This window comes from Malus domestica, chromosome 11, assembly GCF_042453785.1.
Source record: "Malus domestica chromosome 11, GDT2T_hap1".
Classification (NCBI taxonomy): Eukaryota; Viridiplantae; Streptophyta; class Magnoliopsida; order Rosales; family Rosaceae; genus Malus; species Malus domestica.
The window spans coordinates 215168-242677 of NC_091671.1; the positions used below are offsets into that span (position 1 = coordinate 215168).

The 27510-nt window shown below is 37.6% G+C and overlaps 3 protein-coding genes and 1 long non-coding RNA gene across 7 annotated transcripts; 1 reads left to right on the forward strand and 3 right to left on the reverse strand.

Moving 5' to 3' along the window:
* Nucleotides 1-3055: 3055 nt before the first annotated feature.
* On the forward strand, nucleotides 3056-3634 carry LOC103422565 (F-box protein At4g12382-like). The gene has a single exon (XM_008360626.1). It carries the CDS (start codon nucleotides 3056-3058, stop codon nucleotides 3632-3634), a length of 579 nt encoding a protein of 192 aa, XP_008358848.1.
* A 6019-nt stretch (nucleotides 3635-9653) lies between these two features.
* On the reverse strand, nucleotides 9654-13723 carry YTP1 (uncharacterized LOC103446969). 2 transcript variants are annotated; one of them, XM_008367909.4, is made up of 9 exons: nucleotides 13534-13723; nucleotides 13136-13218; nucleotides 12864-12990; nucleotides 12617-12690; nucleotides 11907-12452; nucleotides 10927-11514; nucleotides 10620-10832; nucleotides 10403-10546; nucleotides 9654-10195 (listed from the first exon to the last, which is right to left on the reverse strand). In XM_008367909.4, exons 1-9 carry the CDS (start codon nucleotides 13562-13564, stop codon nucleotides 9974-9976), a joined length of 2028 nt encoding a protein of 675 aa, XP_008366131.2. In that variant the 5' UTR covers nucleotides 13565-13723; the 3' UTR covers nucleotides 9654-9973.
* Nucleotides 13724-16472: 2749 nt separating this feature from the next.
* LOC103429778 (YTH domain-containing protein ECT4-like) lies at nucleotides 16473-21146 on the reverse strand. 3 transcript variants are annotated; one of them, XM_008367910.4, is made up of 9 exons: nucleotides 20818-21146; nucleotides 20120-20196; nucleotides 19775-19931; nucleotides 19566-19639; nucleotides 18862-19452; nucleotides 17929-18516; nucleotides 17627-17839; nucleotides 17396-17542; nucleotides 16473-17257 (listed from the first exon to the last, which is right to left on the reverse strand). In XM_008367910.4, exons 1-9 carry the CDS (start codon nucleotides 20843-20845, stop codon nucleotides 17018-17020), a joined length of 2115 nt encoding a protein of 704 aa, XP_008366132.2. In that variant the 5' UTR covers nucleotides 20846-21146; the 3' UTR covers nucleotides 16473-17017. The 3 variants fall into 3 exon arrangements, with proteins under 3 accessions (XP_008366132.2, XP_070664966.1, XP_008366133.2); XM_070808865.1 differs by having other exon boundaries at nucleotides 20120-20190; nucleotides 20818-21046; XM_008367911.4 differs by having other exon boundaries at nucleotides 20120-20193; nucleotides 20818-21046.
* A 2452-nt stretch (nucleotides 21147-23598) lies between these two features.
* LOC103446982 (uncharacterized) lies at nucleotides 23599-25193 on the reverse strand. The gene is made up of 3 exons (XR_011573576.1): nucleotides 24716-25193; nucleotides 24376-24587; nucleotides 23599-24266 (listed from the first exon to the last, which is right to left on the reverse strand). It is a non-coding gene; the product is annotated as an uncharacterized lncRNA (long non-coding RNA).
* Nucleotides 25194-27510: the final 2317 nt, after the last annotated feature.

Genomic DNA, 27510 nt, shown 5'->3' on the forward strand with positions numbered 1-27510 from the left:
ATTTATATTTAATTTTAAATTTTAAATTTTGAAATAATTTCTGATCGCATAATGTACGATAAACGGTCAGAATCACGAGATCTCTAGAATTCTCAGGAAAATGAATCCCGCAGGATCCTTTTCCACTTAAATTTTAAAGGTTAAATATATAGATCCCCATGCTATTTAATTTATATTTTGTATTATTTCGTTGAAATGTGATCGTCGTTATTATTCATAGTGTATTCGAGGTGCTGTTTTTCAATTTTTCATCGTTAGTGGAGTTCATGTTTTGTTTCTCCAGAAAATAAATTTGAGATATGCATGCTATTCAATAATAACGACGGGTCACTGTTTCTGGACTGTAAAAAATAAATTGTTTCTGGAATCTAAGTCACTATTTCTGGATCCAAATGAAATAGACACATTGTTTCTTAAATGTAAGCTAGAAAAGAAATAGTGAAAATCACTATATTTGGATTCAAAGAAAAATAAGCATCATGTTTCCTAAATATAATCAACCGATGCATGAAAGAAAAGAAACATTCAAAGGTTAAAACATAGACTGTTTCTGAAACTAAGTCACTGTTTCTAGAATTTAAATCACTATTTCTGGATTTTGGTTATTTTCTTTCCAGATACAGTGTTTGTTTGTGCACAGACAAAACAAACACTGTATCTAATTTTTTTTCAGAAACAGTGTTATGTTTTGGGTAATCCAGAAACAGTTTTATGTTTTTGGTTTTTTTTTCCAGACACTTTTTCGCTGGTTTCTGCCATTAAACTTCTTTGAACTTGTTTCGGCGGCTTTGTTTCAATGAATGCTTCATTTTTCAACTTTGATTTGAACTTTGATTTGGTTGTTTTTGAAATGGGGGAATTCGATTTGATATGAAGACAGGGAATTATTATGGCGGTTCCGCGTTGGGTTGAGATTGGTGAAGAGTCAAGACAATATCAAATCATTTAGGAGTATTTACAGAAGTGTAGATTTGTAGTGGATTGGGCTTGTAAGTTTGACCTGTGGACAATAGTTTTGGATGATTTTTTATTAAATTTTGAGCCCTTTTGGTTAAATAACATTTTGGAATGATTTTTTATTAAATATTTGTTGGCCCAAACCCTTTTCATTAAAACTCCCTTTTATTTAATGCAATTATTAATTAAAATTACTCCACCCAAATGTAGAGATGGATTATGCTAATATCTCTTGGTAATACCTTTTATTGTTATTAATAGATATTCTCTTATGGAATATGCTTGGCTTAGTAGGCTAGGTTTCGCCTCCAAGTTTTCACTCTAACCCTAGCTAAATAGTGGTCTTACGGAGAGAGTTTAAACATTACGTACAGCAGCCATTCCAAACCCTCATAGCCAAAATTCCTAGAGGAATTTCTCCCTCGCACTCTTCACACAAATCTCTCCCTATAGTTTGGTTCTACAGAACTACGTAGGTTTGGTCCTTGCGCTAGAGCACATGGTACGTAGGCAATCTAACCGGGTTAACAAAGAAGTCTGGTAAGAACGAGACGGTGGTCAGAAATTCGTCAACCTAAACGAATTCTATATATTATTGCACATGTTTCCATCAGAATGAATTTTGAGGTTTTTAGCCCAGGAGTCTGAACTTACGTTTATATATTTTGATCTCTTTATTTTGCCGTGCTTTCTCCTATATCTATAAACAACAGCCAGATGACAGCACCTATGGTGTTAAAAGAATATTGGCTACAATTGGATCAGAGAAGGCGCGGTGGTTGGCAAACCAATTACAAGATGGAAATAGGAAAGATCCAAATCCCGCTCGATTAGCCTTCAATTACAAGGGAAGATTACTTACGCTATAAGAATACTAAAGCGACAAGGACTAGTAACACACTCCTAACCCTAGGAGGGATTGGATCCCAAAAGAGGATTATGTATACTATTGAGAAATGATTTCATTACTTTTATAATTAGTTACACTGAGGTATTTATATAAACTAGATTTACACAGGTAAAGAGAATAGTTACAGTGGTAACTATTTGTAACTATTCTAACAACTAACTAACTTGACTAACACTAATGTTTTACAATGGTAACTTGCTCTTCACACCCCCTCAAGCTGAACGGAGAAGGTTGAAGTGAAAGCTTGGATCGAAGATGAAGAAAACGTGGTCTTGGCAGAGATTTGGTGTGAATATCCGCTAATTGATCCGCACTGCAAATAAATTTGACAGTAAGAAGCTTAGCCAAAACAAGCTCACAGATGTAATGATAATCGATTTCAACATGCTTTGTTCGAGCATGAAAAACCGGATTTGAAGCCAAGGCAATTGCAGAAACATTGTCACACCAAATTTGTGGCAAGGAGGACAATTTGAATCCAATATCAGAGAAGAGTTGACAGATCCAAGTGATCTCAGCAGCGGTATGTGCAAGGGAGCGGTACTCAGCTTCGGTAGAGGATCGGGCAACTGTGTGCTGTTTCTTTGCACTCCAACTAACTAGACAAGGACCAAGAAAGATGCAAAAGCCACCAGTGGAACGTCTATCCCACGAACATCCTGCCCAGTCAGCATCGGAGTAGGCGTTTAGAAGTAGGGGAGATGTGGTTTTGGGAAACCATAAGCCAAATCCAAGTGTCCCTTTTAGATACCGGAGGATGCGTTTCACGGCTTGAAAGTGAGGCTCCCGGGGAGAGTGCATGAACTGACACACCAAATTAACCGCAAAGGATAAATCAGGCCGGGTCCATGTAAGATATTGAAGGGCGCCAACAATAGAGCGATAGTCCTCGGGATTCGACAACAAGGAACCAGTGTGATCAAGCTTGACAGAACTAAGGGGAGTGGCACATGGCTTTGCCCCATCCATTTTGGTACGCTTGAGAAGATCCAATATGTATTTGGATTGATGAATGAAGGCTCCTGAGGTGGATTTCTGAACTTCCAGACCTAGAAAGTAATGAAGATCGCCGAGATCTTTGATTGGAAATTTAGACCTAGAAAGTAATGGAACCCGGCCTATATCTATCGAAGTACTGCTCCTCCACACTCCTCATATGAACTCATTATAGAAAGACATAGATATATCATGACAAAGCGTTCATGGTCTGATCTTCGCATTGAACTCTTATGCCTAGTGGCTCAACGTCTCTCCTTTTTCGACCTGGTTCGCTTCGGTGTGGTATGTAAGAGTTGGCGGCAAGCTGATCTAGATGGGGTTCTCGGTCGACCTGTAAATGATATGCCATGGTGCATGAACTATGCTTGGTTTAAGCATGAAGGAAAAATCATAAGCATACTGGAGCTCTCTGATTTAGTGGCAAAACAAACCTACTCCGTCGGACAAATCATAAGAGAAGAAGCGAGAGAATTGTTCGTTGGTGCGAAAGTTTGTGCTTCGAAAAAGGGTTGGTTGCTTCACTCTAAGAAAAGTACAGAGCATTCATGTATCTTCTTTTTCTATAGTCCTTTCTGTAATAAGATTATAGAACTGCCACCATTGGAGTTGAAATGTGGGATCTATGAACATGCTGCCACATTCACGAAGGTTCCAACTTCTCCTGATGGTTGTCATGTTTATGTCGTATTTGGATGCGATGACAGCATAAGATCATGCAACCTCAGGAATCGAACATGGAGTACTATCTCCATACCTAATAATCTCTGAAATATATGATCTGGTATATTTTGATGGAATCTTACTTTGTAATTTTCGATCAAGTTATTTGGGTGCGTTCACTACCGAACTTCAAGTCTGGGAGACGATGGACTTGTTCCCCTTCCTAAAGACGTCGCTGCAAAGACAAGAGTGGGACTCACCCTCTAAATCTTACTTGGTTGAAGAGTCCGACGGGAAACGCTACTGGTAAGTATGTGCATATTGGTGGCATGCTCTTCAATTTTGATCGGTCAAACAATAAGTGGGTTAGGGTCAAGAGCTATGGAGAAGTGTTTAAAAAACGAACGGTGTTTTACGGGTGCCCATTGTCAATTTCAACAGGTCCCCTTGTGGGAGAAGCAAGTGATGAATTTGCAGGCAAGACTTTCTATAAAACGGAGATTGACATCCTAAGTGAGAGATGTATAAAGTTCCAAAACAAATCCCAAGTGAAATGGGATTTTGAACTCTTGTGGAAGGAAAATTTGCTAAGGGCGGCTATGATTCAACTTCTGGATTCCATTGAGTACAACAAATGAAGGTTCAACAAATTTTTTTTTTGGTGGCATAGCAATATTCTAAACTACTTTCAACGAAATGGAGATTCAAACTCATATGCAAGAGAATACGTATAAAACAAATGTCTCTCATTTTCTTTATAATACAAGCAACATGTGACTATGAATGTGATATATCCATTTCATGCTAACATAAACTTTTTCTCGCCTAAATTAATATAGGAAGGAAAAGGGGTGCTTGGGAATGTTTAAAGGTTTGGGATACGTGAACAAAGGAGGGGGACAAAAGTGAGGGTCTTCACTCTTCTGTCGTGATTTGAAGTCTAAAGTGAAAAAGCAATCTGAGTGTGTCTGACTATGTCCATACTGATTGTTGGGGATTTGAATTTTTTCTTGAACTTCTTCTTTTCCGTACGTTCGATTTTTCTGTGTTTTGTGCACCAAAATTTTCCCAACATATTATCTTGTATTTGTACAGTTTACATTCTTGCCAACTCCACGCGTGAGGTGTGCATTAGTCAATACAACATGCATCTGTCACAGTTTGGACACAAGCTTAGGTCGATGAAGTTGTTTGTCATGTAAACCTAATCCTTCCAAGCATATCCATAAATTTCAACAAACTGTCTTTGACCCATTTGTTTCTTGCATATTATGTTTGGTAGGAGTAGGACAGAGAGAGATTGAGAAAATATAAATCCCACAACAAAAAAATTTGATATAATATATTACTACTTATAAATTATTAGTTGTGAACTGTCGGCCGACTCTGAAATCTTAACAAGGTATCGGAGAGATTACTTGCATGTGTAAAGTGACAGGCCCAATATGGTCCACTACCAACATTACCTTTATTGTCCTAATGGCGAATTCGATACCAAATTATGTTGCCCATTATGTGGCTTAGCCAAACTCCCCATCCCCCTAGTGTAAAAATATCAATGTACTAAACAAAAAAACTACCTATTGCTAGGTGTTAGGTTGTATCATAAAAGGCATCGGTAATGTTAGTGGTGGAATCTCTAACTGTATATATTTTTGTCATATGTTCGACGTGAGATTCTATTCTCCAACACGCCCCCTCACAAGTGGCCTCACATGGAGTCACAAGGGCCTCACATGGGGTCACAAGGGAAACCAATTCCCACATCGGACATCTATCAGGTCATTATACCAAAACATTGTTTAAACATTTCTCCGTCGCCTTGTGGCAAAGGAAAAACATTTGAATGCATCGAGCTTTGAAACGCACCGAACTCAAGGTGTTATATTCACTTGCCTCTAAACCAGAAACCTCATGGGCCTCCACTGCTTCTAATGCACCTTAAGCCTTCCTGATGGCGGCCTTAGGCCTTCCAGTCACCTTTCAGTCTATTTTCCGGCCATCTCCGGCAACCATTGGATTCCAAATAGGTACAATGTTCTACACTTTCTTATCTTCATTTTGATATATTATGGGTCGAATTTGGTTAAGAAATGATTGAGTTACGAAGCTTTGAAAATTGCCCAAACTTTCGGCCAAGAGTTCCGGGACACTTAACGGAGTTTTCAACGGAAAGACCAAAATAATGGATGGTGGACAATCTCAATGACCATTTCTATTGATTTCAATCTCAAAAACCAAATTGATGTATTATGCAAATCTCAGGGACCATTTTGGCTAAAAAACCAAATCTTAATAAAGTAACCTAGGAAGAAAAAAAATTCAATGAAAAAAGAAAAAAAAAAGGAGGAAAAAAGAAAGAAAAGGATATGATCGGTACTTCGGAGAGGGGGAAGTCGCTACGAATTTAGCGACTTTGGAGTCAAGGAATTCGCTACAAATTTATCAACTTAATCGCTAGCATCATATCGATCGTCCTTTTTTTCAATTTTTTTTTCTATTTCAGTTTTTTTTTTTTTTTTTTTTTTTTTGTTAATGTTTGTTTAATTTTTCTTACCATAACAACAAACTATCGTATTCATGTTCTTCAAAATATATTTTTTCGTGCAAAATCTATTATAATTCATATTTAAACACTTGAAATCAACGATTTAAAACCTAAATTTAAAGATATTTTTCTATTTTGAACCTTAAAAATTAAAAAAAAAAAAAAGTTTCGAGACCTAATAAACATTAGGATCACATTCAAAGGTCTTACAATATTGTCCTTAACTCCAACGCAAACTATTTCCTAAAGCTAAAATTTTAATTTTTCCACAAAAACTGTGAGTTATAACCCACAGTTTTCCAATCAATTTTGAGAACTTTTACAACATTCTTTATAAGCTAAAATTAGAGTCATTCTACTCGAACCACATGTTATCTAAAATTAATTTAGGACAATCCGAAGATTTCAGACACCTATAATTCCCTTTGGGGGAACCGCTATTAGCTTTCATTATTTTTTCTATTTTCAACTTTAAAGATCAATGAAAAATAGTTTTGGGACCTAATAAAGGATAAAATTACATCCAAAGGTCTTGCAACATTTTCGTTATTTCCCACACAAAATATTTCCTAAAATTAAAATTTTCAATTTTTTTACAAAAGTTGTGAGTGTCACGTTTGCCAATCGATTTTGAGAATTTTTACAAGATTCATTATAGTCAAAATTTGAGTCATTCTAGTTGCCCCACATGTTTTCTAAAATTAATTTAAGATATTCCAAAGATTTTCAACACCTACAAATCCATTTGGGGGCCTCACTGTTAGTTTATATTATTTTTCTATTTTTTCAATTTTAAAATTCAATAAAAAATAGTTCAGTGACCTATTTAATAAACGGTAGAGCTAAAATTAGAGTCATTCTACTCGCACCACATGTTATCTAAAATTAATTTAGGACAATCCGAAGATTTCGGACACCTATAATTCCCTTTGGGGGCCCCGCTATTAGCTTTCATTATTTTTTCTATTTTCAACTTTAAAGATCAATGAAAAATAGTTTTGGGACCTAATAAAGTATAAAATTACATCCAAAAGTCTTGCAACATTTTTGTTAATTCCCACGCAAAATATTTCTTAAAATTAAGGGGGGTGTAGTCAAACTTGGATTTGAAAGGATTTTAAAAGATTTTAAAATCTTAGTGTAGTCAACTAATGGATTTTAATGGATTTTAAGAATCCATGTAAATCTAGGTGTAGTCAATGGAGATTTTAATATTCAGTTTTAAAGTCCATCCAAATCTAGATGTATTCAAAAATTAAAGATTTTGTAGGATTTCATTAAGTTGTGGATTTTATAGGATTTGAGAGGAGGAAGTATATATAACAAAGACCAAATAGAATCCTACCTCACACCATAGGATTTCAAATCCTAGTTGAACGACTCATCTTCTTCTCATTGTCAGCCACTTTCTTTGCTTTATCTTCTTCCTTCATTTTTGCAATATTTTCTTCATTTTTTGTTGTTGGGTTGCATCATTTTATGCAATTTTTTCTTCAATTTGTTGTTGGGTCGCAATCTTTCTTCATGTCCGCAATGTTTTCGTTGTTGCTGGACCCTCATGCTAATTGCTGCTATGTGTGCGGCATGGGTTCATGAATGAATAAGGTGACAACGAATGAATTCGTTTCTTCATGTCTGCTTATTTATGCTTTTTTTGGTTGTTGGGTCACAATCTTTCTTCAAGTCTGCTTATTTATGCTTTTTTTTTTTTGGTACCATGAATGAATTCGTTTCATTAATAAATATTAAGAATAATTAAGGTGACAACGAAAGGGATAAGAATAAAGTGAGGGAGGAAGTAGGATTGGAAATGGGTGCACTGGGGATCTTTGTGGAGTTGGGTTTATGTGATAATCTTGACTTCTTTTTGTTCGGCTCCAAGGGATGCAGCTCCAGATCATGAACAACTTCATTTGATTAAATTTATGACCTAGATACATTTATCACCATTTGATTTATTTGATGGTTAAGATTCAACGTTACAAAATCTTTCAAAATCTATAGAAATCTGTCATTCAAATCTTCTCAAATCTTCCAAAATCTATAGGATTTTGTAGAAGTCTATATAATCCTATGAAATCCATCACATATCAAAATCTATTAAAATATTCTCAAATCCAAGTTTGACTACACCCCCCTAAAAATTTCAAAATTTTCACAAAAACTGTGAGTTCCCACGTTTTCCAATCGATTTTGAGAACTTTTACAAGATTCCATTATAAGTCAAAATTTGAGTCATTCTAGTCGCCTCACATGTTTTCTAAAATTAATTTAAGATATTCCAAAGATTTTTTACACCTACAAATCTCTTTGGGGGCCTCGTTGTTAGTTTATATTATTTTTCTATTTTTTCAACTTTAAAAATCAATAAAAAATAGTTCAGTGACCAATAAACGATAGGATAGCATCCAAAGGTCTTGCAACATTTTTGTTATTTAGGACATTCTTAAGATTTCGGACACTTACAAATTTTTATGGGGGCCCCGCTATTTTTTTTATTTTTTATCAAACGATAGATTTTGTTAGATTAGATATTAGATTAGTCACCGACAGAGTTTGAACTCACGTCGTCATGCAATGGCTCAACACCTTTCCACCACTACAGTAAAGGGCCATTTGCAGGGGCCCGGCTATTAGCTTTCATTATTTTTTCTATTTTCAACTTTTAAGATCAATGAAAAATAGTTTTGGGCACTGTTCTAAAAATCTCCGCCTAGTGCCGCCTAGGCGCTAGGCGGCTAGCCACCTCCCGATTAATGCCTAGGCGTTTGAAAATTAAAAAAGGGCGCCTAGACCTTCTGAGGCCCTCGCCTAGGCACCCGCCTAACCCACCCAGACCTGCTTTGGCACCCACCTAGGTTGCAACTCACTTAGACAGAAAATATATAACTTCATTTTGTTTTTTTTTATTTTCAATAAATTGTAAGAGACTTGTTGAATACATAAATGAACACACATTATTTGCTTGTTCCCCATGTTTTCATTATGTTCCAATACTTCATAATATATATGTTATTCTATTTTGTAGTTTATGATGAAATTATATATATTTGAAGTATAAACCGTCACTTATTTACACGAAATATAATGGATCTACTTATATCCGCTTAGTCCGCCTAGGCACTAGGCCCCAACCCGCTACCCGACTAGCACCTAACGTCTTTTAGAACCTTGATTTTGTGACCTAATAAAGGATAGCATTACCCTTTCATATGATGTACCAAATTTGATTTACATAGATGGTATCCCTAGCATTAGGATTTGGATCCCATCCGGATCCAAATTGTGAGGATCCTAGAGATCCTCACATCCTAACCGTTCATTGTATATAATGCGGCCAAAAATCATTTTGAATTTTAAATATAAAATTAAACATAAATAGTACCTAACGAAAATTGACCGCACGATGTACAATAAACGGTTAGGATGTAAAAATTCCTAGGACAAAGAAGATCTAGAGAGAATCCTCATCCCTAGCATTACCCATTTAAAATTCCTTATGGACATTCTAAAATTTCCAGAACAATGTGAGCAACGATAAAAATAAAAATAAAAATAAAGAAACATGAGCTCCCACGGTTTTCCAATCCCTTTTTGTGAATTTCCACAAAAAGCATTATAAAACATATTTTTCTTACACTCGTAAAGTTTAAGCTACTGCCGGGGGTTGAGATTCTCGCAGAGAAAGAGGAGGGAGATGGAAGCAACTATTGTTAAAACAAACCGACCCACATGAACAATGACATGGGGCCTGGAAATCTCTAAATGACACCTACTCATACTCTTGACTAATATACTTCACTGAAAGCAGTAAATCCTCTCAAGAAACTCCTACTAATAAAACCTTAAATGGTTCGAGCCACAATGGTGCATTGCACAAACTAGCAACCATTTACAACCTATTTTGTTACAATCATCTCGGTCACAGCTAGTTCTGGAGCCTCCGGATTTCCTCCTGTTTCAGCAACCGATCCATTCTCCGACAACTTCAGTTCCTCACCGGTCTCAGCACTTGGTGTCGGTTCCCTAATCAAATCTAAGGCAGTTCCAAATGATTCCAAGGATTTGAGCGCCTCATTTGCCCCATCATTTCTTCCATCATTTGGCTTCCCATCCAATATCTTCATTCAGATAATCAGCAGAGAATACAATAAATTCTTCTGAATTCAACTGGCTTAATTAATGGCAATTACAAATGTAGCAGTAAGAAAAGAAAAACAGCTTAATGCATATGAAACAGTTGCATTGCATGGAGGTTCCTGCAAAGAAAGGATAAAACTACTACACTTCTAAAATAAGAATTACTGGATGAAGGGCAAAAATCTTGCCTGTTTCCGGATCTGCTGCTTTCCTTTATTTTCCTGAATTGTCTTCTGTCGAGCTTCATAGAACTCAAAATCATCCAAAAGGCTTGTTTTACTGGAATGATCCTTGAACATCTTGATCATTTTAAGCCCCTGCTCTGGCTTGACCTGCATAAACACATTAAGCTTATCACCGGACAAGATAGAGGAATAACAAGATGAAGAAAATAAGTAGACATACCTCTTGAGTGTCCCTGCTATTAGTGACAGGTTTGTTTTCATTGTTCTCTAGGGTAATGTGCTTTAGCAAACTGTTGGGTACATCCTTTACAATGTGCCACTTAACTGGAAAATAGCCAGTCCACTTGTCTTGTTGCCAATATTCCACATTCTTGTTAAAATCTACCAGCCCCACCATCTCCGCTAGGCCAACAAATTGGCCACTGGCATTCACCTAGAGAAATAACAAGAAGAAGAAGAAGAAGAAGCTAAGCCAAGGAAAGCAACAAATGAAATAATGGACTAAAGCAGTGGATAATGATGCTCACCGAGAAAAACAGAAACACGGGGCAGCCACCTGACTTCTCCTGAGCCTCTTGGTATGCTGCATGAAGTTTATTGTTTCCATTTGGTGTGCTGGCCCAAACATTATACTTTACACTCTTATGAACATCATCCTCACTATATGACTTAATAATGAAGAACTTAGCATCAGCATAATGATCACAGATATCTGTTCCGATGTACTGCTCCTGCTCTGCCATTATGCTAACTGCATCCTTCTCATCATCAACTTTATTCAACAGCATATTGTTCCCCTTAACTGCTACAGCAACAGGTGAATTTCCCTTTTGATTTTTTAAACTTTTAACTCTAGGTCCCTTGTTCAACTCATCCAAGCCTTCTACGTCCTGGTTACCAAAGCGGAAGGAACTGTCTCGCCCCCTGGTTTTATACTTGTTTTGAAGAGCAGTCCACCCTCTTCCATTTCTATGCATACCAAAACCACTGGATCCAAATCCCATACCAAGTCTAATTGGGTTCCAATAATGACCATACAATTCATTGGTATACATCCCATTCACAAGTCCGTTAGCTGCATCCATACCGTATCCCATCCTCGTGTGGTACAAATCCTACAAAGTCATGTAACAGAAATCCTTAGGAGGCCATCCCCAAGAACAATCTATAAAAGTCAGATCATTCCATCAAATAAAAATCACTACACAATAGATGAAATATGACCTATAGCATAACTAGTAATGAAAAAGGAGCGCTGCAACCAGATCAATCAATTTTCTAGTGAGGTAAACTCCAAGAGAATAGCTACTATTTCTACCTATTTGGTTTCCCAACAGAATTCAAATGGGAAAAATCTGAAGATTACAGTTACCTTGCTGCTCAACCAACCAGATCACAGGTAAATGTGTTTAATATCACACATATACTAGGTACAAACATGAGAGCAGAAGATTGATTAACCCTAAGAAAATAGTACGAAATGTAAACAGTGATAGAGCTAGCATACCATGAATTGAGAGTTTGATCGGGAAGTATGATTCTTGGAAGATGGAGTTCTGTTGACTGCGTTTCCAGTCATTGGTTTACCCAGTCCATTTGAATACATTGGCCGTTCAAACCATGGGGTAGGAGTTACCAACCCATCAAAACCATATATTGCATCATAGTACCCGTTGCAGGAACCCTTTAGATTCAGTGATGAGTTTTTATATGTTGGTTTTGAGAAATCAGAAGGACTATTTCCCTTCTTACACACACTGGCCAGAACACCATTGGGATTCCCATTAGCTGTTCCTACAAGTGAGGGCTTGTGGCCAGCATCCTTTGCGGTAGAGACAGCCCCCTGGGAAGGAACAGCTGAATTAGGGGTGTGTGAGCCACTGTTAGGTTTCAGCTGCTTAAAATAGGGAGGATATTGGTACTGCTGAGGTCCATATAGCTGACCATCACTTCCCACAGTTGAAACTGGAGACCCCGATGTTGAATATGTGCTGTAGGGTGCATAACCATAACCATGATGATACATAAAAGAACCATTATCCCCATAGACAGCCTGAAATATGCAACAAGCATTATATGATATGATGCCAGGATATAAAAGAGTTTCTCAGAGAATATCACCCTTAAAATTCACCTAAGACATGTAAGAAGATGTAAACAGAAATACAAAACTCTGATAGGTACAGACACTTTGACGAAACAGACTGTAAAACTCACAGAATTCACATCGTTTCCATTTGGATTAACATAACTTGAAATCCCGCCCCACTCATTTCCAGTCCCATCATAGCCTACAAAACCCAGACCATCAACAACAGAATCATCAATAACATACAAACCATAAAACCCTTCATTGCACAAGGGATTTTCAACACGACGATGGAATTCAAAACTCTTAGCGGAGCACTTACATAATAAAATCCAATAACAGAAGTGATAAAGGAAGACAGCACATAAGCATTACCTCCATAGTAATAGGCAGAAGATGTGTAACCATTAGGTAGATAGCACGCAGATGGATCCATAAAATTCTTTCGCAATGGGGCCGTAGACCGATGATAAGACTTGCTCTTTGAAGTCACGACAACGGGCTGAAAATCATGAAATTGATAATCAAGCTCGAAACACAAATTCACCGGTCACTTTCCGTTACAGTTTATTCACTTGTTAAAACAAACAAGAAGTTCATAATTTTGACTAAAGACAATATAGCATAAGAGCAGAGACGAGAATTACCTTCCTGGCAGTGGCAGGGTCAGGGATATCATCAGGACCCTTGGTCTGAGATTCCAAGGCCAAATTCTGCAGCAAGTCTGCAGCTTCTGAAGAAGACCCAGAAAGTCAAGGAAATACAAAATACAACAGTAGATGCAAACAAGCCCAAAATACAATTCAAATGAAAATAAAAGCAGAATTTTTTTTTAAATAAATACAAAATCCCAAATCAAAATGTTGAGAATCAGCAGCTTTTATGTCACAGAGAAGCCCCTAACAGCACTCAAAGAAGAAGCAAGCGACAGATCTACTGATCTAGCTCCGTACATAAATATATGTATAACAGAGCTAACATTCCAAAATATGAAAACAAAAAAGAATCCAATAGACAAAGAAGCAGTGAAAGTGTGTAAGGATACGATCCGCAGGTGGGGAAACGGTGGTCGCCATGACAAAGAGTGACACTTGAGAGAGCGGCCTCTGCTGCTGCTGCTGCTGCTTGCTTAAAACGCGAAAGGGTTTTAGGGGTTTTTGGGTAGAGACAGAGTGAAAGACGAGTCGTTTATAAAAGTCTTGGTTTAGTCTTTAGTGCACCCAGTCATCCAAAATTGGCTTTAGCCGCTTCATTTATATCATATGAATGTCCTTAGATATTTTATCAACAAATTGCAACACAAGTGTTACGAGGGGTAAAGATATTTATAAAGCGGGAGCTTGAACTCTCGTGCAAATACATTGTTTTCGCCAACTAGTTTCACACACGGCACATGAGATATTTTGTTTTGGTGTGTACTATGAAACGAGTTTGGATTGGTATTTTAGCTTGATACAACAATAATTCTATTAGATAACCTATTTTAAAATCTCAATTTTTATGACTCGAATATTTATTATTGTATTAATTATCGCATTGTGTCTATTATATAATTCGAACCTCCTCTAAATCTATTACGCTATAACCTTTCTCGTCCATCATAATTCTAATTTAGTATGTTAAATAGGTGAGTTTAGCTAACTCCAAAGACTTCAGACTTGAATAACTTCAACACCTAAGAGAGGTTCCAATAATAACTAATTAGCAGAGAGCACACATTTTGTGTGTGTGAACAATTTTTTTTAATAAGTGTATAGTTTTTTTCTATACTATTATATTAAGAGAAGCCTCATTGTCAATTTTTTTCCTTTTTTTTTTTAACCATTTTGTCCTCCTTATGTATCAAAAGTGTTATTAAGAGAAGCCTCATTGTCAAAATTTTCCCCCTTTTTTCCTATTTTGTCATTCTTATGTAAATATTGTATATCAAAAGTGAGGGTAAAATTGGAAAAATAACCCTATGATTGTCATTTTCTCAAAAAAAAAAAAGAGGGTAAAATAGGAAAAATAGGGATATGATTGTCATTGTGTCAAAAGATACAAAATTACTATTTTGCCTTCCTTTTTGTCAACATTGTGTGTCAAAAGTGAGGGCAAAAATGAAAAAAAAGGCAAAAAGTTGACAAGCCCTCTTCTTTTAATAGAATAGATATTTGGGTCCAACTCCAACAAATTCTTCCTTAATTTTTCTGAGACGTCGTAAGGCAATATTTTTTTTTTTTGAGAAAAAAAATAATAGTCGTGTTTGGTATAGAAAGAACAATCTTGGCACTCAAATCTCATAAAAAATAAATAATTGTTATTAACACTCCAAAATTCTCATTTTGTACTCCAATGTTTCTATGTTAAAAAAAAAAACAACACTCATGAGGAATAAAATGAGATTTTTAAAAGGAAGTGTTATTGGCTATCACATCCCCGTCCAGGGCGGATCACTTTCCGGGCCCACTCCATCACCGTAGCACGATATTATCCGCTTTGGGCCCCGACCACGCCCTCACGGTTTTGTTTCTGGGAACTCACAAGCAACTTCCCAGTGGGTCACCCATCATGGGATTGCTCTCGCGCGCTACTCGCTTAACTTTCGAGTTCCGATGGAACCCGAAGCCAGTGAGTTCCCAAAAGGCCTCGTGCTAGGTAGGGATGGGAATATTTGTGTCGCATCCTGGCCCGGGACGGACCACTTCCCGAGCCCGCTCCACCATCGTAACACGATATTGTCCACTTGGGGCCTCGACCACGCACTCACGGTTTTGTTTTTGGGAACCCACGAGCAACTTCCTAGTAGGTCACCCATCCTGGGAGTGCTCTGGCCTCCTACTCGCTTAACTTCAGAGTTCCTACAAAACTCGAAGCCAGTGAGCTCCCATAAGGCCTCGTGCTAGGTAGGGATGATAATATACATTTAAGGATTATTCCCCTGGGCGATGTGGGATGTTACAATCCACTACCCTTAGCGGCCCGACGTCCTCGTCGGCACACTTCCGGCCAGGGATTGGCTCTGATACCATTTGTCACATCCCGGCCCGGGACGGACCACTTCCCGGGCCCACTCCAGCACCGTAGCACGATATTGTCTGCTTTGGGCCCAACCACGCCCTTAGGTTTTGTTTTTAGGAACTCACGAGCAACTTCCCGGGCCCGCTCCACCACCGTAGCACGATATTATCCGCTTTGGGCCCTGACCACACCCTCACGATTTTGTTTATGGGAACTCACGAGCAACTTCCCAGTGGGTCATCCATCATGGGATTGCTCTCACGCGCTACTCGCTTAACTTTCGAGTTCCAATGGAACCCGAAGCCAGTGAGCTCCCAAAAGACCTCGTGCTAGATAGGGATAGGAATATACATTTAAGGATCACTCCTTTGGACGATGTGGGATATTACATTGGCACTCCAAAAATTTCATTCTACACTACTCACAAATGCATTTTTCTTTCTAAATATAGAAAGTTTGAAGTGTAGAATAAGAATTTTAGAGTGACAATAACAATTTCCTTTTTAAAACGTCAATAACAATTTCATTTACTGAATGCTACCAAAATCGATATGAACTATGTGAATGGACTTTGTTTCTTGCAATTGGCATCGATTCACTGGCCCATAGGGGCTGATTTAACTTTGCTAGACCGTGACCGAGGGGCCAGTGGAGCTTACCCTGTTTCCCATCACAAGTTGCAAAGAATAAAACGAAAAAGGAAAAAATAAAAGAAGTTTTAACTAAACATTTCCGATACTATTTATTTTTACTTTAAAAAATCACTCATAATACTATTTACTTACAACAAATTTTTATCCTTTTGATTAAAACTCAAAATTTTCAAATCATTTTCATTAATTTTCCTAAAAATATATACCATACAAACTTTTGCAACGAGCATCTCCTCTGATTTTATTCTTGGCACTAAAATTCCCAACAGAATAAATCTACAAGCACAACAAACACACGACACGGCAGACATGAAGAAAATATGAAACAAAATAAAATTTTAAACTGACTATATTGCAATATTTTCCCACCTTGCTTCTTCTAGCTCACTTACAATTACAAACGCAAAAACTTGCTCCCCAAATGGAAGAGGCTATGATCTAGATTTACAAGACCGGAAATAACCAAACAAGTAAAAGGCAAAGGTAAAACAAGGAGAAAGCACTAAAGGTATAAGCCCTAAACCCAAAATCCTAGGCAACCCAAAACATGTTAAGAGCTTCTGCAGAACACCTGTAAATTGACAACCCAAATGAAAAACTCTGGGGGTGGCACCACTACGATTACTCGGATCCCTAGCCTGCCCAAGAAAAAGATACAAGAAACTCCAAGACATTATTGACTTGCCATTCCTCAATGAACTATTGACTATTCTAGCAGGGCAAGTCACTATCATCAGGACGGCGGTCCATACAAGTAGGTAGGCAGCATTGGAAACTAGTTTTCTCCAACATATTCATTACCACCAGCATACTTCCAACACAAAACCTTTACAAGAACACCGCAAGAGCATGGACCGCCATTACGCAAGGCAGAAGCTAGCAACCATTCGCAACCCCGTTTGCTACAACCCTCTTATCTGACACAACTGGCTTAGCACCCTTTGGGGCATCTCCAGATGCAATTGATCCATTTTCTGCAACTTTCGGCTCCTCACTTCCGCTCACCGCCGGAACAGATTCCTTGGTCAACTCAGCGGGAACCTCCAATGAATTTTGAGTCTTCAGTTGCCCATTTTCCACCTGCTCCTTCTCATCATTGTTTTTTCCTTCCCATACCTTTTTTTTAGGCATTTTCAAATGGTCAAATGTTAAGTATTTGGAATTGTTAACATTCATCTCTAAACGGCAATATAAGAAGAAAAAAAGAAGAAAATAAAAGGGGCAGCTAAATTAACAGGAAGGCATAGTATTTACCTGTTTCTGAAACTGCTGTTGCTTAGCCTTCTTCTCCTGAATTGTCTTCTGGCGGGCCTCATAGAACCCAAAGTCATCCAGAATGCAAGTTTTGCTTATAAGTTCCTTGAAGATTTTAATTATTTTAAGCCCTGGCTCCAATTTGACCTACACAAACCCTTAAGATTAATATTCACAAGGGAAAAATAAAGAAGGTCAAGGCAAAAAAGAAACACTAAGCTGTGAACTGACCTCCTGAGTGTCCCTACTGTTGGTCACAGGCTTGTTCTCATTATTTTCAAGAGTAATGTGCTTCAGCAAACTGTTGGGAACATCTTTAACGATATGCCACTTGACAGGGAAACAGCCATTCCACTTGTCTTGCTGCCAGTACTCCAAGTTCTTGTTAAAATCAACAGGGCCCAACATCTCGGCAAGGCCAACAAACTGTCCACTGGTATTGACCTAAAAAGAAAACAAGTAAATTACTTCAAACCCAATAAAACTTTTAAACTACAACCTCACAAGTCCTAACAGCAATGGATGATGCTTACCGAAAAGAGAAGAAAAACAGGGCAGCCACCAGATTTCTCCTGAGCCTCCTGGTATGCAGCATGAAGCTTCTTGTTGCCATTTGGTGTACTAGCCCAAACATTATACTTAATGCTCTTATGAACATCATCCTCACTGTATGACTTAATGATGAAGAATTTGGCATCAGTATACTCCTCGGGAAAATCTGCTTTGTTGTATTGTTCTCGATCTGGGACACTGGTTTTTTCGTTTTCCTCATCATTACTAGGATTCGTTGGTACTTGCCCCTTGATTGCTAATGCATTAGGGGCAAATCCCTTTTGATTCTTGGAGCTCTTCGCCCGAGGTCCCCTGTTTAGTTCATTTAATCCATCCATGTTCTCATTACTATATCCATAATAGCCACCATTTCTTCCCCTGGGTTTATACTTGTTGTCAACAGCAAGCCATGCGCGTCCATTGGTTCGTGAATCATAACCATGAGACCCAAAGCCCATACCAGATCTAACTGTGTTTCCATACTGACCATACAACTTGCTTGGGTACATCCTATTTATAAACCCTTGAGCTGCACCCATTCCTGACAATGGCCTTGGGTGGTGCAAACCCTGTGGGATCAAATAAATGAAGTTTGTAAGAGTGAAAACATCTCAGTAGAACACTGAAAGTAAATATTCAGATTCAGCCTCCACAGAACATCTATTAGCATTGGAAGACTGTTCACCTTCAACCGGTTAAAGGATATCCAATACCAAGATTCCTCCATGCCTTAGATGTTCTCACACCAAAAGGTTAGAGGTTTGATATGCGGCCAAGGCCATAATTGAACAGTCGTGCCATACAACTCGGATGATATTTCCACTGGTGGAATAAGGTAGTCTCCAAAAGTAAGACTACAAAGCAAAGATTATAAAAAATAAAAATAAATAAATATAAGCAAGTGACCAACATACCATGTAATGAGAATTTGGACGGTAATTCTGATTCCTTGAAGAAAAATTGGTATTGCCATTGGAGATTGACGAAGTAATTGTATTTGTCACTGGTCTAGGTTGCCCGTCCGAAAAAAGTGGGGCATCTAACCATGGACGAGGAGAACGCAACCCATCAAAACCAAATCTTGGGTCCTGGTATCCAGGAGTAGGAACACGTCCTGGCAAAGCACCCCTTCCATATGAACCATTAGAGTTGAAAGACGAGTTTTGATATGTTGACAAGGGAGCTGAAACATTATTTCCTTTCACACCTCCACTGTTTGCAATGCCGTTGGAAATTCCATTAGCTGTTTCCACAGACAGTGGCTTTTGGTCAGCAGCTACAGAGGTGGCGACATCAGTTTGTGGGGCAGCAGGGTTGGGAGTGTATGGTCCACTGGTTGGAGTCAGAGGCTGGAAATAGGGAGGGTATTGGTACTGCTGAGGTCCATATAACTGACCATCATTTCCCATAGTCGGAACAGGGGAGCCTGCCGGAGAATATGGGGCATAAGGTGCATACCCGTACCCATGGTGGTATATCAGAGACCCGTTGTCCCCATAAACACCCTTAAAAACACAAGCAGATAACAAACTTATAAGTTTAAGAGAACGAATTTATGTTAGACCCAAATCAAACACAATCACCATGAAACATTACACAAAAGGGAAAAAGAACTTACAGAAGTCATCTCTACTCCCTCATGATTTACATATCTCGAGTAGTCATCCCACTCGCTGCCAGTCCCATCATAACCTAAAAGAAATCCACAAAACCATCCATATCATACACATGAATTTCCTATCAAAATGTACACATTAATTTTCATGAAGAATCTAACAATCCACCAATAAACCATTCTCAAGCAGAGAGTTCAGGCATAAGTTTTACCTCCATAGTAATAGGCAGTCGATGGATAACTGTTCGGGAGATAGCACATAGATGGATCCGTGAAATCAGGTAACAATGGGGTAACAGAGCGCTCTGCTGGGATCTGTCCATTTGCAGCATTGCCAGAATCAATAGACCCGTATTGGTTACCAGAAGGCTGCATGGAAAAGAAATCAACCTTCAGAACCATATATAACGTAAATGAATGAATGTTTCAAATGCAGTTTCTTAATACTTTTTCATGGTCCAATTCTCATGGCCGAATTTTCATGTTTCATTTATGTTTAGCAAATAATTATCCCATCTTAAATTCACAGACAATCATTACATTGCAAAGTACGGTACCTTCTTGGTAGGCTCAGGAATTTCCAAAGTCTTGGTTTGAGAGTCTAATGACATCTTCTGTAGCAAATCTGCTGCTTCTAAAGAACGCAAACGGTGAAGGATATAAACAATTTTGTAAATCAATCGAGATGTCTAATGTACAGTGCCTGTTTTACTGTGTGTATTGTAAATTTGTAATAGCTATTACCCAATCAACAAAAAAAATCTAGGTTCTGGTCCTTCTGGAGCAGTGAAAATAATTTGAATTTTATATGGAACAGTCAATTCATTCACTCCATCTACAAGTTACAAACAATTTACAAAAATCACCTGATATGAAACTTCAATTCAACCAAGCACACGTCAATCTTTACTTAATCAAACAACACCAAATTCAAAAAATTAAGCAAATCCATACCAAGAACTTGAATTGTCGCACATACAGCCATAAATTTCAGACACGGTCTACAAAACCACAAGTCAAGCATAGAAATCCATAAAACCAACACAAAGCGCCACAATCCCAAAAACTAAACAAACGCCATAGAAGAAACTCACAGCGATCTACAAATTTAATGTAAGCCATAATAGCTACAAAGGTAGAGAAGATCTAGTTTCACCGAAAACTAATCACTAAAGAACAGATCCAATTAGAATAAGGAAAATCGATAACAAACAATAACCAGATGGCTAAAGTCTAAAGTTTTAGATTAGGATACGTTCCACAGGAGGAGCAACGGTGGCCATGGCTGTCAATTGATAGCTAGATCTTCTACTTCTCCTTCCCTGTCCTAAGTATTACCAAAAACCCTAAATCCCAGAGAGAGGTGATTGGGTTTTAGCAATCGGAGAGAGAAATCTCGATGCTTAGAGAGAGAGAGAGAGAGAGAGAGAGAGGAGGGAACAACGGGTCTCACAGCCGCCAAGGGTTTGGGTTTTTGGAAAGAGGGTTTTTTTCATCCAAAAGCGGTGATTCAAATAGCACCACGGCTCCTCTTCAGCACTCGCATTCAATCACCCGCGGGTCACGTTGTGAGCTCATCGGGCCACTCCTATTGGACCAAATTTCCACGTGGCCTTTATTCATAGGACTCCCCAATGCCGTTTTTAGTCTTTCAGGGTCAAGGTGAAAGTGATTGGCCCGGTGATTTTAATCTGAGTTGAATGTATCCCTCTCGGGAGGAGTTTGAAAACCCTAATTACAAAAGGACATCGATGCCCCATCGCACTGGGGCATGTGGCAAAACCCTACCATTTTACTTGGGGGGTGTTGTGGGCATTATGGGGTTTACACCGTGAGCAACCGAATTTTACAAAGATCTATAACTCAAATTATAATTAGTCCCTCCCTCCCCTAGACATCAACGACTGCCTCTTGATTTTTCATGAGTTTACCAACGACCATTCTTCTATGGGTTGTGAAGCTACTATAAGCTAAATTAATCAAAATTGTCTCTGAAATTAAAAATCAATCAATGCAATCCTTAAAAATAGGTGTCGTAAATCAATATGGTTCTTCCGTCACAATTTTGTTAAGTGCTGATATGACACACAAATGGGCCCCACAAGATTTACAGGTTTTTATCACTGAAATTGACCGACACCATCAAAATGGTCATTGAAATTGACCCACATCATAAATATGGTCCCTGAAATTGAAAATCAATCGATGTAGTTCTTCAAAATAGGTGTCGCAAATCAATATGATCATTTCGCCACAATTATGTAAAAAAAAAATATTATGTGATGATGTTGATTTAATAATTAATTAAAATTTTGTATAAATACCTTTTCGCACAATGATATTTTTTTTTTGTTATAGTAGGGCCTACTCCAAAGAGAGATCCCTTCCATAAATTCTCAAATGCACAAGGCTTAACTAAGGCCTAAGAGGGGTTGTGGAAATAGTTATTCAACCAACAATAGACGCACCTCGATTACAACCTCATTATCTGAAGGCAGACCTCGTCGTTCTTTGCATCACTAGACCACCAGGAAAGCGCTGAACAAGCTTTCCAAGATTAAGGTTGTGAGGATGCTGATTGCCTAAATGTTAATGGTGATGTCCCAGTAGTCATTGCCAATGGGCCAAGCCATCACCAAAGGTGATATTGATCCAGGTTCAATTCGATAAAGGGTATCAAAGTGTAATATGGGTGTATTGAATTTTTTTTTAGATAATAGAGAGCGAATGAGATAGAGAAATGTGGACTGGGATCGGAGGTGATTGTAGGACTATGTTTTTGGGTTTTGACAATTTTTTTATTAACTATTAAATTATTAAGCATATTTGTAATTTTTTTAAAATTTAATTAGACTTATGTGACCCATTTATGTGTCACATCAGCGCATAACAGAAATTTTGACAAAATGACTACATTGATTTGAGACACTTACTTGCGGGACTACATTGATCAATTTTCAATTTCATTAACCATTTTGATATCACGAGTCAATTTCAATGACCATTTTAATGTCGCGAGTCAATTTCAATGACCATTTAAATGTCGTGAATCAATTTTAATGATCATTTGTGAGAAAAGAGGAGTTATGAGGCCCATTTATGTGCTACATCAGCACTTAAACAAAATTGTTACGGAATGACCACATTGATTTGCAACACCTATTTTCAGGTACTACATTGATTGATTTTAAATTTCAAAGACCATCTTGATGATGAGGGTCAATTTCAAATAACATTTGTGATAAAAACCCATTATAATTACTTTTTGCTCCATGTAACATAACCTTGATTCTCCTCCATAGAGGTGGGGTGGGTGCAATTTGGCCAAGTTCACCCATAAAATCGGTTAATATATAACTTATTCAGTTCAATTCTAAGTAAAATAGAGGAAAATTCTCAAGTTTGTATGTCAAATCATGTAGTTGTGCGACCACACACACAAATATAGGGCTTTTGGAATTGTATGTTTTTTCCGATTCTATCCATGGTATCTCCCGAGCCTCTCTAAAGGCGTATACAGCCGGTTTGACAAAAGTTCTATCCGTATTATGGCCCAAACGTCATGTTTGACGAAGTAACTCATATTTGAACAAAAAAGACAAAGTAATTCATCAAACACAACTTAGGACATTTTATTTATTACTTTATTGCCTATATTGATGGAAAAGTTACAAATAAATTTGGAAATTTTAACCAAAAGTTTATGGTACTGTTCATTTTAACGAAAAATCATATTTTTACACTAAAAAATCAATCATGGTACAATTCACTTTACCCTTCATTTTATCCTTATCATTAAAACTCAAAGTTTTCAAACATTTTTCATTAGTTTTTCTAATAAATTTATCCCCTAGAATTGAAAAACATAAAACAAAAAACAAAAACAGTAATAGTAGAACATATGTGTGATTTTGACAAAAAAAAAAAAAGAACATATGTGTGATAGAACATGTATTAAAAATTTAGTGAGCTGATATTGATGAAAAGTCATCATGCACTTTAACCATAAAATAACTTTTTAAAGTGTCAAACGACATTTAAAATGAGCTTAAATAACGATTATATGAGTGTCAATGATGTAATATTCATGAGAGTCACAGTAAATGGTGTTGATAGATACAACCAAGGAACTCCTAACCTCGTGGAAGCCATCTAACCAATCTATTCTCCAAATTCATATCTCCCTTGAGACTTTTTCTGTGGTTTGAGCATCACATAATATGTATTTTCTAGTTTTAACTATGAAAATATAAAAACTATAGGCCATATTTCTACCTCTACTCCATCAGTTTCCAAAACGGTACAAAAATAAATCGCATTCTTAGTTTTCCCCACGTTGCGGACGCTTTTTTTGATCGTCACGGTGGATTGGAGATTGGCAATTGGAAACTGTGATGGAGGCGTATTTTATGCTGAAAATTTGAAGTTGGTACTTGTGGACAGCTTGTGTCAGTTCCGGGAGAGCAAAGAAAATCTGATTGATTTGGTCACCGGTGTAGCCAATGTTGCAGAGGAATAGAACGTATTCGCTTGTTTTCATGCCGTAAACGAGGCCTGGATCCATCGGTTTGATGGGGTCAATCAATGTGGCCGGCACCAATGTCAAGGGGATGGAGGCTTTCGTTGATCCATCCGCTAGAATGCTGTCAAAGGATGTGTCCCTCGTGTTTGTTGTGACAATTGAACATGAATGATGATCAATGGCTGTTTTTATATGCAAGTACTAACAAAATGTGAGCATCCAGTCAAAACCATTTTTTAAACACTTTATGCAAGACTAAAATCACCAACGTAAGACGCTCTGAACACGTACCTATGGTGATGAGAGTAGACCTAATGACTGCGGGAGACCAATTCGGATGTGCAGATTTGATAAGGGCAACGACTCCGGACACATGAGGGCATGACATTAATGTTCCCGACGGAAAATTCCAGCTCACGGAAAGTTTGTCATCAAGTGTCAAATTGGGAGATGTTTGAGGAGCCCATGTTGCCAATATATTTACCCCTAGCACTTATGTCTGGCTGTTTGTAATGTGTCAAGGTGGGAATGTGGATCATGTTCTGTTACTGTATAATGCATGTATGTATGATCGGCTGTATAGAAGTACATCTTATGGTATATATACACGCAGGGTGATGCAGATTGATACCTTGAGAATATCAGGTGCAAGTGAGCTTGGTTCTCTTGAAGACAAGTACGCTGGAGACTTACCGATAATAGTTTTACTTGCTTCTCTTCGCACAACAGGTTTCGTGCGTGGTATTGTGGTATAGTACACAGTATTAACACATGTCACGAATTTAAGTGCAGTCAAATTTGTCGACAACATTACCAACAACTAGTTTGAAGTACTGACAATATCAATAATATCGAGAACATATCTATATTTTAAAAAAGTGCAGTTAACTGCGCTGCTGGAGAGCGACTTACATGGAAGATTGACATGGACTGAGGGGATGATGTCGACGGCAACCTGCCTTGTCACAGATTCCACAAAGATCAAACCCGATGCATTCGCTTTCTTGGCAGCTGCTTTTGCTTGCCTCAATGGTCCTATACTTGAGAAGCATAGAATTACTCTTCGAACCGCAAACTTTGATTTTATCCAATTCCCTGGCCTGCAAAACCTGCATTTTAATTTAATAAATTACATAATTAACAAGTGATTAATAGATCAGATGGAAAATTATGAGAGAGAGAGAGAGAGGTCACTCATTAACTAAATATATGATTGCATCTGCTAATTTTGCCTTTGTAGGTGTGGTAATAAAACTTTCTCCCTGTGAAAAATGGAGATTTATGAATGACTCAGCTAATTAAGGTGCTGAAATATATATAAACGAAATGATTAGGGTCGTGACCCACTGTTAATTAAATTAGAGTATCACCTCAAACAAAGTAATTAAAATTTGACTTTTTCATCACTGTATCATAATTAACATGTAATGCCATGTATAACCCATGATTTATATGTATTAACAAGGAGCTTATTGTATAGGATTATTCGGGTTGGAAACATTCGATCAACGGAGGAAGCAGCTACACAAATTCCCCAAGGAGCAACGTTTGTGACCTGTGAGGGGTCTGGCCCTTCATTACCTGCAGAGAACACCACACTAACGCCCAACTGCATTGCATGAAATGAACCAATTGCAGCTAGTGATACAAACAGTGGCAAAAATGGCGGCTTTGATCCAAACGACGCTGATATCACGTGAACTCCGTCGTGCAAAGCATCATCTGCAAGAATGTCTGCTTCAGATCACCTCCCATCGTAGTCCTTTATACTTTGTACACCGCTAGATGTGCTCTTGACGCTCCTCCCCTGGCGGTTCCTGGTGCTAAGCCAAAGAAACTTGCATTGTTTTTCACTATATAACCGTGGGTACACTCATCAAATCAACCAAAAAATAATGTACCATAAAACTTGTATGCATAATTTTTTTCTTTTTTTTTGGAAGAAAACTTGTATACATAATTTGTTATTAGATATATCTATTAATTAAGCACTATTGTGAAGAGACAAAGACATTGATATTGGAGGCCACGCGTGGTAGTGGTGGAGCTCAGCTAGCATGAGAGAGAGAGAGAGAGAGAGAGAGAGGTGGTGAGCTTTGCCTTCTTCCGTTCCTTTCCTTCCATATCAATCTGTGGTCATCATCCCATCTTATCTCATCTCCAGGGGTTTCTAGCTAGTCCGAAATTGGACAACATTATATGCACCATATAGAGTAAAGACTATTATAGAGGTGGGATTGGACCCCACCATTCACTGGTTCTCTGCTTGAAAAATTGCATGCGCTATATAATGTTGAAAATGGAAGAATTTTGAGCATGATACGTTTTAGAAGAGATTAACATACATAGTCTTTCATTTCTGTGAGACTAATCGAATAAAATATATTGTCAGGCAGTCTAATCAAAGATTTCTTCTTAAAGAAGAACAATTGTTACAATCTCTGTCAAACTCAGTGAAGTCAATTAGAGTCATAAGGGTAGGAGATTGACCAAAATTAAGTTCATCATACATTTCCCATTTTGTTGCTAAGTATGTTTAGTCTTGAGTGATTAACAAGTTAACAACTCCAATTTTCTGGAGGAATTGACCTTTCCTTCTTTTCCCAGTTGCCTTCATTAAAAGGAAAGTAGTACAAGTATTCTGCAGACACATTGAGAGACATAAAAATATTTCAAATATTTTAAAAATATCATGATATATTTTCATGTGCCGTCCAAGTGACAAGTGACGAGTTGCAAATTGTTTTCGTAGTTTGGGCGTGCAGAAAATCTGGTGTGAGTTTGTTACACCAATTTCCTAGGTCTTCCAAAAAAAAATAGAATAGTATTAGATTATTAGCAAGAGAAACAGAAAGAGATATACATATATCACTTTTAGTGAGTGTGAATCAAGATACTTTTAGTGATGGTGTTTATTCACATCATTTTGAGTTAGAATAATTTTAACAAAATCACTATAAATGCTCGTCTTGTTTGTATCTTTTAACTAGTCTATCACAATCACACCCTTTCAAAATCTTGCGAGCCAAAATTAGTGGAGAAATAAATTAATAAAATCAATCTTTTCCTGAGAATAGGGGAAAAAAATAGTTGCCATGAATAGCAAGGATAAAAGTGTATAAATTTGGGAGGCAGATTGTCTGCCCTCCTGTTTGGATGCATTTCCCATTCCCTTGATTTTTTGTGGGTCATGGTTAAGCAACGTCAACATTTTATATTGATTTTTTTATAGAAATAATAAGACAAAAAACAATAAGAATATAAAATGTTGACGTAACTTAACAAATAGAAGGGATGAGAAGGGCATCCAAACAGGAGAGCAGACAATCTGCCTCCATAAATTTAATTTAACTACAAGATTCGTGTCCTGTATATTAATTTACATTATCATTGTAGGTGCAGCTAGAAAAGCAAAACTAATATGTA